Here is a 13,863-nt window from a genome sequence, read left to right on the forward strand (position 1 = left end):
TATAAAGAATGAAAGACTGTGTTGAATAACCCCATGTGTTAAACATACTACTTATATTGAAAAGTTTGTCAAACTGTGCATTTATTTGTTTTTAAAATTGTATTGGCATTTTCTGACATAGTATGCAAAGCTATGCCACAATAATTATCTTTCAAATACTAGAGGGGTTGTGAGGGAAAAATAGTTTTTTCTGTTCCTTTCTAATTTAAATACACCCTCCTGGGGGAAAAGGGGGGGGGGGGGAGAGTGGGGTTAGTGACAAAATGTAAAAGGCCCGTCTTGTCATGACATTTAAAAATAAGTAACACATCTTCCAATATTAGTTATTATAAGATGTGAATACACCCTGCTGTGTACAGGTACTAGAGTTTTATAAGCAAGCTTATTTGATAACAGTTTACAGGAAGACTTAACATCCTACTCTGAAACATTATAATGACTCCAAGCTTGATTTTACATCAAGATACTGTATGTTTCTCTTACAATTAAACATCTTTGGATTGTCCTAACTTGTGAGTCAACCCAAAAGTTCCATTTAGTTTAATTCAGTAGTTGTCATTAGTTGCTGTGCTGTATTTGTATTTTTGGCATAGATAAGGCTGTGAGTTTTCTTGTTTGAATCGTTTTATATTTCATCATGCTGAGCCTTTTATAGCTGACAATTAATACAGAATGTGCATTGTTCATTGTTGAAGGCCGCATGGCATATAGATTTATAAGAAAAGTACTTGTACTCTGGCCCAACATGTAACAGATGATTAACACATTATTTTATGATTTCATCGTCCTGAACATGCATGAAATAATAGCCACTGTGCATTAAGCAACCAACAGTCAATAAATATAATACATGTACTTGTAATCTGGTCCCCTTCATGCCCAACATGTAGAAGTTGATTGACACATTTCTTTATAATACATGTACTTTTAATCTAGTCCTGTTCGGGCCCAACATGTAACAGGTGATTGACACATTACTGTAGAATACCATTATTCAGTATCAATCCATCAATATTTTATATTAAATTGATGGTGTGCTAGATAACAATATTATAAAATTCAAATTTTTTGAAAATATACTATATGACTTTTGATAAAATTTTAATGTATCATTTTTTTTTTCATCTTTTAAATTTATGAGTTTAATGATCAGAAGGTTTTCTATAGGAAAAGTTTTATGTTCTTATTCAAAGTTGTTGTAGAGTTTTAGAAATTTAATGTGCACAATTTATTCATATTGATATTGTTTATGAGTTGTCTTATAATCAGTCAAGCATTAAACATTAATATTGATAACTCTATGATTTAAAATGTCTCGTAGGTTTGTTTTTTACTTATCTGCACTTATGTAAATCAGGTTACATGTTAGCTTTAAAAAAATGAATTTTAATCATAAAAGAGTGTGAAAGAGTCAACAGTTATTCTTATTTTAATGAAACATTTGTGTTTATTTATGGTCACAAGTCGAGGTCTACTTTCGTGGATTGAGAAAAATAGTATTTTCATGGATACTTGATTTCTTGGTTTCATATACAAATAAATTGAGAATGGAAATGGGGAATGCATCAAAGAGACAACAACACGACCAAAGAGCAGAAAACAGCCCAAGGCCACCAATGGGTCTTCAACACAGCGAGAAAATACCACACTGGAGGTGGGCTTCAGCTGGCCCATAAACAATAATGTAGACTAGTTCAGCGAAAATGGACGTCACACTAAACTCAGCAAAATATAAATGAACCAAAATTTTAAAAACATACAAGACTAACAAAGGCCAGAGGTTCCTGACTTTGGCTATTTTCTTTTTTTAGATTTTACAAGATATGATGATAGAGATAGACTATTTTCTATTTTTATGTGCCCTTTTATGGGACATATTATGGTATACCCTTTTCCGTCTTTCTGTCCGTCCGTCTTCAACATGTCGGACAATAACTCAAAAAAAGCTCCCTTTCGTTTCTTTTTAATTCTAGATTTTCTGTTTCTGAGTTATGGGATTTTATTCATAAAAGAGGGGGGATTTTCCAGTTTTCGGACAATAACTCAAAAATTCTTTTAGCAGTTTTCATGAAACTTTGGTGACTGGTTTAAATCTATTAAAATAAGCTCGCTTTAGTTTTTTTTATAAATTTCTGATATGACATTGAGGAGTTGTGGAACTTAATTCATTGGAAAAGCGACGGGCGTATCATGCGCTCATGGCACAGATCTTTATTAGATTTTACAAGACTGATGATAGAGATCAACTTTTTTATATTTGTAGATTTTACAAGATATACTGATAGAGATAGACTATTTTCTATTTTTAGATTTTACAAGATTGATGATAGAGATCGACTATTTTCTATTTTTAGATTTTACAAGATTGATGATAGAGATCGACTATTAAGTATTTTCTAATTTTAGATTTTACAAGATATGATGATAAAGATAGATTATTTTCTATTTTTAGATTTTACAAGATATGATGATAGAGATAGATTATGATTCTGATGGTACAGTATCGTTAGAGGAATGGAAGCGAGGAGGGATGACCACCATACCTTTACTAGTCTTACTAGGATTAGATACAGTACGAAATATTCTCACATATCATTGTACAATTCAGAATTTAATGTCTGCATTTTTTTTTTAAAAACAAGACAATGTTGGACTTACAGGATTGCATTAAATATAGTAATAGATAGGTATCAATCGACACAATTTGAGCATGAGTTACTTCCCATTTGTCGCCATGTTGTAGGTCTAAGTGCACAAATTCCTTCATAAATCAGCCAAATTCAACTTGTTATAATGACCGCTAGTCTTTAGATAAAAGGGTTTTCTCAACAATTTTTATTTCTTCTTTTAGCCTTGCTTATTTCATTACTATGGTCTAGTAGGGATCTCATATCAGATTTGTGTGTAATGTTTGTTTCAATTTGGTTAATCAAATAAGAAAATGAACTGTTCATCCCTCCAAAATGGCGACCAAGAGAATTAAGAAAAAAAAAATTTATACTAAAACTCAAACCTATCATAGAAAACTTCTTGCCAAAGTAGAATACATGCTTTAGTTTCCATCATGTCAATAAAAACAAATTGGTTTCTGAGTCAACAATATTATTAAGCATACAGTATGACCGAGCAAAGCATGGATTTCATGTATCAATCAATCTTTCCTCGTTTAATATTTGTATGTTACAATGGAGACAATATTGGGTAATTTTATTTCCAAATTCAATGTGACAGCAATGATCATGTGATCTAAGTAGTCATATGATGTCCTGTTTTTGTTCTGAACAAGATTTATTTTTCGAGAGAAAGTACATTTTTTAAAAACAGAGAGAAATGCAATTTGATTAAAAAAATGGATGATCTATGTGCTGCAGTGAAATCAGAACTCATTTAAATCTTCAGACAATCTAAGGTTTATTAACTAATAATCAAAGCTAATTTGTATGCATTTGAGATCGGTCCTGCATGTTACAAAAGTCGTATATTATACAACTCAGTAATAATATGTATGCTTTCTTTATGATTTACACAGGATATAAGTCATTTGACATTTTGTGAATTGCAGACTGTACCAAGAGAAATCAAAAGTCTTTGTGTGTATTTTTATATTAAGTATTAAGGCCCTGTACATGTATATACTGTAGATTCATAAATTTAATACAAGCATTTAATATTGTCAAGATTGGACGACAGACAGTTGTCAGTTGTCAATAATTGACATTCCTTAACATTAGACAATAGAATATAACTAAATGAAAAAGACACTGAAGGGACAACTGAAACAAATCATAACTCAGCTAAAAACCGACAATACCATGACAAAAAACACTACCATAGAGAATGGATTTTAATATTGAATGAATGATCATCCTGTCGCATGTTTTTTCAATAAAAAAAACATTGAAACAGCTTGACTAAAATTAGAATTTATAGTTATTGATGACATGACAGTTATTAATGTTTTTCTATTTAACAGAATGTACAAGATGATGGGACACATGTTTGGAGATTAAAACACTTTGGAAGACCAGCATACTGTAACTTGTGTCTCAATATGTTAATGGGTGTAGGAAAACAAGGGTTGTGCTGTACATGTAAGTTACACAAAATGTAAATCACACTCAACACAATTTGTTAATGGGTAGAGGCAAACAAGGGTTGTGTTATACATGTAAGTTACACAAAATGTAAATCACACTCAACACAATTTGTTAATGGGTAGAGGCAAACAAGGGTTGCGCTGTACATGTAAGTTACAAAAAATGTAAATGTACATGTAAGTTACACAAAAAGTAAATGTACATGAAAATAACACAAAATGTGAATCACACACAACAGAGGCAAACAAGGGTTGTGCTGTACATTTAAGTTGCACAAAATGGAAATGTACATGTATGTTGCACAAAATGTAAATGTACATGTAAGTGACACAAAATGTAAATGTACATGTAAGTTACTCAAAATGTAAATCACACACAACACAATACATTAATTGGTGTAGCAATGGGTGAAGGCAAACAAGGTGTGTGCTGTACATGTAAGTAACACAGCATGTAAATCACACAACATTCTACATTTGGATAGGAAGATTTATTTGACCATACAGAAGACACTGAATGAACTGGTACTTCAATGTGTCACTTTCATTTCATAATACACCTACTAGATGTATAAACTTAGCTTTATATGTTTATCTTTATACCTAAAGTAAAACAACTAATTGAAGTATAAACGTTATCATCTAATTAATACCATTGTATGATAGAATGCATAATTTACAAATAGTTCTCAACTCACGTTTTGTGAATATTCTAAAACCACAAATATTGATACCCAATATAAAGCATTTATCCACTGATTGACATGTCAAATTAATCAATTTACTATAAAAACTAAAAGACCAAAAATATTCCCACAAACCACAAAAGGCACTTTTACGTTGTTTTTGATGTTTTTTGTGTTTTCTGTTTACAGTTTGTAAATACACAGTACATGAAAGATGTGTTCAGAGAGCTCCAGCATGTTGTATAACTACGTATGTCAAATCTAAAAAAACATCACAGGTAAACAGACCGCAGGTAAAATACTCAAATAAACAATGCGACCATAGATTTTTGTGATGGGGAACTATGTCTGTATGTAGGTATAACAGTTACTGTAATGAAGCCCCATTTCATTAAAACATTAACTTATTTATGACTTAAAGTCTTCAGACCACCTGACCACAAAATGTTAATAAAATATTACATAAATGGAGAAATTTTAGGAGTCATAATTTAAAATAATAGAGGATACGGTACACCAACTAATTTTGGCAAGTAGAATAATACCGCCAATGTTAAGTGTCCAAAATAGTTTAAACTTCAATCTTCTCTATATGAGAACACCAACACAGTTTGAAAATCACTGCAAATTTGGCTAAGAAGGACTAAATAGCAAAAAAAGTATCCATGAAAAACAAGTTGATTTACAGTAGTTTTACTGATCTTTAATTTTTTTTAGAAGGTATTTATAAACATGTTACTTGTGTAAAATATTTGTTATGTTATCTTTTCAATCATCTCATCATATGCCCATGGATGAGGAATTTTTCAGACTATGCTAGCTACATGCATGTTAAGAAAAATATAGATATTTTTTTTACTTTAACATAAACTTTTGAGTCCATCATTTTTCGAAGATTTATTTCTCGATGTCTTATTTCATTCATTAAATATTACAAAAGCTTTAAAGTAACACTTCCATCCCCTCAAGTCCTACTTCATTCACATAAATCTAAAGTACCCTAAGTGCCATTCATTAAAATATCACAAAAATCTTTGGGAGTGTTGTACTACATTTTTATGTTGTACACAACCTCCTCCTAACAAATAGAATAGATGTAGTTTGTTTAATATTTTAGAAGAATATTCGTTAACTTGTGTGAAGTATCGTTTTAGGAGCATGGATTGTGGCGACAAGTCATGTATGAATTGTGTTATTCAAAAGTTTTCATAGAGAATTGTACCATCACAATGAGTGTTCTTTATATAGCATGAAAACTTTGAATTTAAGGACAACATGCTTTGTTAAATTCATTGTATATTTGAAGATTAGTCAAGAAATTTGTTACACTTATAGTTTCAGAGACGGACAAAAAGTTGATTAAATTTTTTTCAAATCTTTTCAAGAATTCTTTTTTCTCAATCCATGGTTTTGGAAGGTTTGTTTGTAGGGAAAACTGAGAGAATTGGGTGGGTAGGCAAGGAAAAGTGTAAATTTTATGATATTTAACTCTGACTAGTTATTTCTAATTATTTGAAAACGTGCATTTTACATTGTTAAATTGACTTAAAAATTTTCAAAATTTTTAGGACTTTTTCAGCGTTTTTTTAGTATACCGGTACCTATTGTGTTATCAGCTTTCTCCTAGATGCTTAACTTGCAAAATGTTTCCATGGAGTTTTTCATCTCACATTATTGAAGCATTTGACAAATCATCACTCAATTGTAGAAAAAAAAGAAAATAATTTGCCTTACCTTTCTAATTGGAGTCTATAGTATGCATTGAAATCACTTTCATATATATTCATAAACCTCAGCGGTACAAGTAAGACTGTAGACAGATTCCAAGCAACATTTTCTTGTTCACAATCAAATTTTGTCATACCATATAAAATATGTACCAAGAAATGAAATTATTTTTTCATTGAGTGGATTAACAATAAAGCGCTAACTAAATATATGTTTTAGTCAATAAATTGAAATATTTTTAATAATCCATAGCAATCAGATAGAATGGACTTGTAGTAAAATATATGAATGAATATCAACATAAGATAAGAGGAAATTTAGTTATTCAAACAGTATTAAATTATAAAAATTAACAGCTTTTCATAGCAAAAATTATTTATTGCCTACATAGAATTTTATTTTTTAAAGAAAAATTTAGAAGTAAACTTTGAATTTGTTTATGCATGACTTAGTATTGTACATCACAGCATATAGATGTATAATGTGTGAAATTTCCTAAACGCCTTCAAAATGAAGAATAATTACGAATGATTTACTATTTTGAAAATTTAACAGGTTATGAACCACCACTGGGTGGAAGGCAATTGTCCAGGAAAATGTGATAAATGTAAGAAATCCGTAAAGACTTTAAATGGTGTGACAGGACTACATTGTCGCTGGTGTCACGTTACAGTAAGTACATTATTGTTAGAACTACATGACATAGTGTGACAGGACTACATTGTCACTGGTGTCACATTACAGTAAGTACATTATTGTTAGTACTACATGACATAGTGTGACAGAACTACATTGTGGCTGGTGTCACGTTACAGTAAGTACATTATTGTTAGTACTACATGCCATAGTGTGACAGGACTACATTGTGGCTGGTGTCACATTACAGTAAGTACATTATTGTTAGTACTACATGACATAGTGTGACAGGACAACATTGTCACTGGTGTCACGTTACAGTAAGTACATTATTGTTAGTACTACATGACATAGTGTGACAGAACTACATTGTGGCTGGTGTCACGTTACAGTAAGTACATTATTGTTAGTACTACATGACATAGTGTGACAGGACTACATTGTGGCTGGTGTCACGTTACAGTAAGTACATTATTGTTAGTACTACATGACATAGTGTGACAGGACTACATTGTGGCTGGTGTCATGTTACAGGAAGTACAATATTGTTAGTACTACATGACATAGTGTGACAGGACTACATTGTGGCTGGTGTCACGTTACAGGAAGTACATTATTGTTAGTACTACATGACATAGTGTGACAGGACTACATTGTGGCTGGTGTCACGTTACAGGAAGTACAATATTGTTAGTACTACATGACATAGTGTGACAGGACTACATTGTGGCTGGTGTCACATTACAGTAAGTACATTATTGTTAGTACTACATGACATAGTGTGACAGGACAACATTGTCACTGGTGTCACGTTACAGTAAGTACATTATTGTTAGTACTACATGACATAGTGTGACAGGACTACATTGTGGCTGGTGTCACGTTACAGTAAGTACATTATTGTTAGTACTACATGCCATAGTGTGACAGGACTACATTGTGGCTGGTGTCACATTACAGTAAGTACATTATTGTTAGTACTACATGACATAGTGTGACAGGACAACATTGTCACTGGTGTCACGTTACAGTAAGTACATTATTGTTAGTACTACATGACATAGTGTGACAGGACTACATTGTGGCTGGTGTCACGTTACAGTAAGTACATTATTGTTAGTACTACATGACATAGTGTGACAGGACTACATTGTGGCTGGTGTCACGTTACAGTAAGTACATTATTGTTAGTACTACATGACATAGTGTGACAGGACTACATTGTGGCTGGTGTCACGTTACAGTAAGTACATTATTGTTAGTACTACATGACATAGTGTGACAGGACTACATTGTGGCTGGTGTCACATTACAGTAAGTACATTATTGCTAGTACTACATGACATAGTGTGACAGGACTACATTGTCTCTGGTGTCACTTTACAGTAAGTACATTATTGTTAGTACTACATGACATAGTGTGACAGGAATATACTGCAGCTGGTGTAATTGCCAAAGAAAATAAACAGTAACATGATATAAAGAAGAAAAACAGCATAAATTATTTAATACTGGATCATTTTGTGCATCATTTTTATAAAACTAAATATAAGCAATAACCTTACCAAAAAAATACAGATATTTAAAAGTAACAATACTCTTAGATATCTAAGTGTTATAGGTTATATTGATGTATGAGACTGGCTAATTCCTGAATTATTCTGAAAAAATAGGTTGGTGGTTTTATAAGGGTACTCTAGGTAATTTCTCCAATAAATCACCCAAGGGCTCTAAAAGGAGCTTAAACACAAACAAACAAAAAACCTGAAAAATTTGTCACACAATTACACCACAAACTTGCAAATGGATGAACTTGAATGAATAAAAAGATGTAAGGTAAACATCAATGAGGTGAACCCAATGACACAAAAAAAACATGACATATAGTTCAACATACAGTCTTCAATAGTAGACTGGTGTCTTAGCAATATGTCTGAATTGCCATGAGTGTAGAAAAGTAGAAAAGGCTAAATTTAACAGAAACTTTCAAAGATCTGATATCTACACCCAAGTCCCAAAAATCCCAAAAATGACTTACAATTAAACAACAAATTTATAGTTTGATAAACATAGTTGATAAGTGAGTTTTGATGTTTTACAGCTTCACAACAAATGTATATTTATATAAATACAGTTGAAACATATTATTTTTATATTTTACAACTACACAACACATGTACAGTTAGATAATATAGTTAATAAATGAATTTTAATGTTTTAACAGCTTCACAACAAATATAGAGTTAGTTAAACACAGTTAAAACGTGTATTTGTATGTTTAACAACTACACAACACATGTACAGTTATATAAACATAGTTGATAAGTGCATTTTGATGTTTTACAGCTACACAACAAATGTGCACCACTTGTAAAACCAGAATGTGATCTAGGAGAATTCCGAGAACATACATTACCTCCAACATGTGTCTGTCCAGCTGTTCTGGTAAGTAGTCAAAGGGACATAACTCTATACTGGTGTCATGGTCTGTATTTGTTGTCTAGAGTAACTGGGTGTTTGTTGTCTTGCAAAATTATCTGGCTATTTTATCCTGTATAAGTCTGTCTTTAAGATTATTTTATTAATCAAATGATTCATAGGTAACCTTATTTAATAATTATTTACATACTAAACGTGGAATTATTAGTATTATGTATTTCAATCTCTTGACCACTAGAAGATTTATTTGACAAGTATCTTGCTTTGAAACTTTTGAACTATACAAAAAGATTGTGTTTCAGGTTTCAGTCTAAAAATGAGGGTATGTAAGTTGGAAAACAGATAGTTTTGCAGTTAAAATGTTTAGTTGAAAAAAGTATGTTTATTTTAAATATTTCACACAAAGTGCTATAAACCTCAAGAATAGGTTAAAAATTCTGAAATGCAAATATTTGTTGTGTTGGCCTAGCATATCAATATTAAAAATATCTTTGAAAAGAAGGATTAATTTTATCGAGATCATTTAGATAAAAGATCAAAAACTCTGTAGGTATTGGAAGTTAAAAATATCCCTGAATTATTGTCTCAAAAATTTGAGATAGATCCTGGTGTAGATCAATGCATTTGTTAGACACATTACCTACCAAGCTCATCACCCTTGATTTAAAGCTTGTAAACCAATAAATCCACCCTTGTCCAATATAGGAGTAACTAGTACATATTGGTATGTTTCCTGATACTGGGCTGTGTCACCAAATCATGGGGGAAATATTTAGAAGAAAATTAGAATAAAAGTGGAAGCACTGCAGACTTAACCTGTTGTGAATTCATTTATTTTCTTGGATACCAATTTTCGTAAATTGATGAAAAATTACATTTTTGTGAATTTTTGATTTTGTTGTTTTGCCAAAGACTGCATACAAGCCTAACGAAAATATTTCGTGGAACATTTATATTCATAGTTCACCTGTACCCACGAAATCCACGAAAATTGATATCTCACGAATAATGAATTCACAGTATGTGCCGAGTTTTAGGTTGCAGTGTTAGAACATTACTAGAAGCAGTTATGCTGTACAATATTCTGTTTGGTATGTTCTAATAGACATTCCCAGTAACAGGAAACCAAATTAGTCCTGCAGTCAGCTGTTATAATCATGGTGATAGTTTGTAACTTAACTTTTTTTTATTTTCTATATCATTTTGGATATAATGGTTTTTGAGTAATTGATATCTTCTTGCTCATCTTTTGAAGACGCATCTATTCCTAATTATTCATTCTAAATATTTTGAAGTTATAAAAGGTGGTTTTTTTTCTAACTGAAATATGTTAAAGGTGTTTTTTTTTTCTAGTTATAATTGGTGTCTTTTTCCAATATGAAAACAAGAAATTTATAGCATGAAATAAATATTTAAAAAAAAAATAAATCAATTCTACATGTTTGGCATCCTCTTCTTTGATAATTCTAGAAAAGGGAAACCAAAATTGTGCTTACCATCAACTTTTTTTGCTGTCATAAAACTTCCAAGATCAACATAAAAATTTGTCATTGCCATTTTGTGATGTCAGTTTTAAAACTAGAAATTTACCTTTTAAATTGTTGCATCAGAAAATATCTTTGAACTTCTTTCTTAAACTTATTGAAAAGTCCCCAATTTATACCATTTCATTTTTTTTCCTTTTAATTTTTTTTTTACATTAGAAAAGATCTTTGAATATCTATTTGAACTTCTTGATGTGCCCAATTTATAATTATAAATTTAAAAACTATGTTTTATTTAGGGGGAGGGGTGTAGATAGATTATGACTATTATCACATGATTTTAACAGTCTGCAGCTTAACAAATATTTATGCATATTGTTACTGCATGTTTTGTTGTGTGTCATGCATGATTGATTTTGTTTGTTTGTTTACAGGGGTATTGGGTAAGTTGTTTATACATGCTTTTTAGCTGCATGGTTTTGTTTACTTGTCTCACCTGAAAAGACCTGCTCGATCAATTATATACTGCTAAAATATATACACAAATGAATTTACATTTTTCATAGATTTACTATAAAAACAAAAGTACATGTGTATGCATTTCACTCTCTACTTCATTGCATCCATCCATCCATCCATACCTTCATTCAAGATTTTTATCATGGCTTTTTGATTTCAAGCTTAATAATATTTGACCTGAAGTTAATATCAATTGATGCAAATGTTTAAGGGAATACTGTATGTGTACAGTATTTTGTGTATTGTTAAATATAATTCTGAATTATGCAAAATATATTCATAAAAATTTGAATATGATTTTGATTCTTTTTATGCCCCCGCTGCAGGGGAGGGGGCATTAAGTTTTGTCCTTGTCCGTTTGTACGTCTTCATCTGTTCTTACGTCTTAAAATAACTTTCCATTCTCTAACTTTAGTTTGCCTCAACCAAATATTATGAAACGTATACTCAATTCTAATTACCACTCAACACAAATCAAGTTCGAATTTGGGTGGTGTCAATTCCACCGTTCTAGAGTAATTTCCCATTGTAAATTGAAAAATTTCTGAATTTGCCGTATATTTACAATTGGGGCATCTGTGTCCCATGGAGACATTCTTCATTTATTTGTGCTGTGCAATGGAAATGCATTGATCCCCAAAAGAATACAGCTTAAGGTAAAAATCAATTGTAAGGTTTTTGTCAAACATATATCTTTATAACAATCAAGTTTTTTATGTGCCCTGTTCTTGTTTCCTGAAGACATTTAAACAAAAAGAATACATGCTATTCTTAGACAATATTCCCAAACTAGTTATTGGCTATTGAATTTGTTAATATTTGAAATCAAGATGCAAAATGTTGTTTAATTGATTTTTTTTCTCAAAAATGAAAAATAAAATAAAATGAAACACTAGTTATATAATTTACCTGACCTGTTAGTAATTTAAATCAGGTCAAATGTACCAGAACTCACAGTTGACTGACCTGTTAGTAATTTAAATCAGGTCAAATGTACCAGAACTCACAGTTGAGTGAATGACAGCCATAAGTTTTTTGGTGAAAACAACATTCTGGCATGATCAATTTTTTTGATCTTCCTTTATCAGGTCTTTTAACATCAAGGACAGTCTTAATGAAACCCACACACCATATTATATATTTTCTATTGACACTGTTGCAGATAAAGAAAGTTTTCAGGTGAGACATTATGGGGAGGAATGTAGTTGCTTTTTATTTGCTAGTCCTTTTAAGTTTAGACTATTTACTACCATTGTTCATCATTTATGTATAGTGTTCATTCCAGATGACCATGATTATTGTAATGCTATATATTCAGAAATTGATTCAATGTTTACAAATTTAAGGCGCAAGTACCTAGTACTAAAATGGACCCAAATTTGTGTGAAAAAAAGTGGTTTGAAGATGTTTAATCAAATACTTCACATGGGATTGCAACCTTACTTATTGTATGGTCACAATAATGAGAGGAAAATCACTTTGATTTTGAGGTCAGAGGTCAAGGTTGTAGTTCCAAAAAAAAGATAGAAATTTGTGCAAAACAGTGGTTTTTGGATGCCAACTCAATTGCTTCAGATCCATTGTAACTATACTTGGACCTATTATTTTTGAAAGATTAAGAGGAAAATCCTTATTGATTTTTAGATCAGTATCTAAAAGTTTAAGGTCAGAGTTACTAAAAATAGACCAATTTGTGCAAAGAAGTGATTTGGGGATGCCAATTCAAATAATATGTATGGAATTGCAACCTTACTTTGTTAATTAGTCTCACATAATGAGAGGAAGATCCCTATTTATTACTAAAAATAAGGTCATGGTCAAAGTTACTTAAAATAGATCTGTGTATGACAATCTTATTGTCGAAAATCATAACAGAAAAGAATCATACCGTAAAGTAAAAAGAAAAACTATGCCATCAGGTCACTATAAGCTTTTACCTTATTATATGGGAGCATGGGGTATGTAAGCTTGCTCACTAAAGGTTTTTGTATTGGACTTATAAGTTTGATTAAACCAGTGTAGCATTTGTCAAAAATGGCACAGTTTTTCATTGATTAGTATTTTTAGATTCTTAATTTAGTATAATTTGTATAATGTTGCCCAAAAAGTGGTATGGTTTAAAACAGAACCAGCTGTGATGCTAAGCCAGGGGAGGAAACTTGGTTTTATCCTCATACTCTGATGGTCTCTTGAATGGACACTTATCATTTATATAGAAATAAAAATAAGTAGTGGTAATGAGGTCAATTTTTTTGTCACCAAAAAAACAAACATT

The 13,863-nt window shown here is 31.1% G+C and overlaps 1 protein-coding gene across 1 annotated transcript in view; it reads left to right on the forward strand.

Moving 5' to 3' along the window:
• Positions 1-13,863, forward strand: part of LOC127729292 (diacylglycerol kinase beta-like) — a 138,928-nt gene that overhangs the window by 70,729 nt on the left and 54,336 nt on the right. The window contains exons 10-14 of the mRNA XM_052237031.1: positions 2,453-2,572; positions 3,974-4,091; positions 4,972-5,060; positions 7,066-7,182; positions 9,493-9,591. Coding sequence (XP_052092991.1) covers positions 2,453-2,572; positions 3,974-4,091; positions 4,972-5,060; positions 7,066-7,182; positions 9,493-9,591 — 543 coding nt within the window. The remainder of the gene's footprint in view (positions 1-2,452; positions 2,573-3,973; positions 4,092-4,971; positions 5,061-7,065; positions 7,183-9,492; positions 9,592-13,863) is intronic.

The sequence above is a fragment of the Mytilus californianus genome, unplaced genomic scaffold, assembly GCF_021869535.1.
Source record: "Mytilus californianus isolate M0D057914Y unplaced genomic scaffold, xbMytCali1.0.p SCAF_2, whole genome shotgun sequence".
NCBI lineage: Eukaryota > Metazoa > Mollusca > Bivalvia > Mytilida > Mytilidae > Mytilus > Mytilus californianus.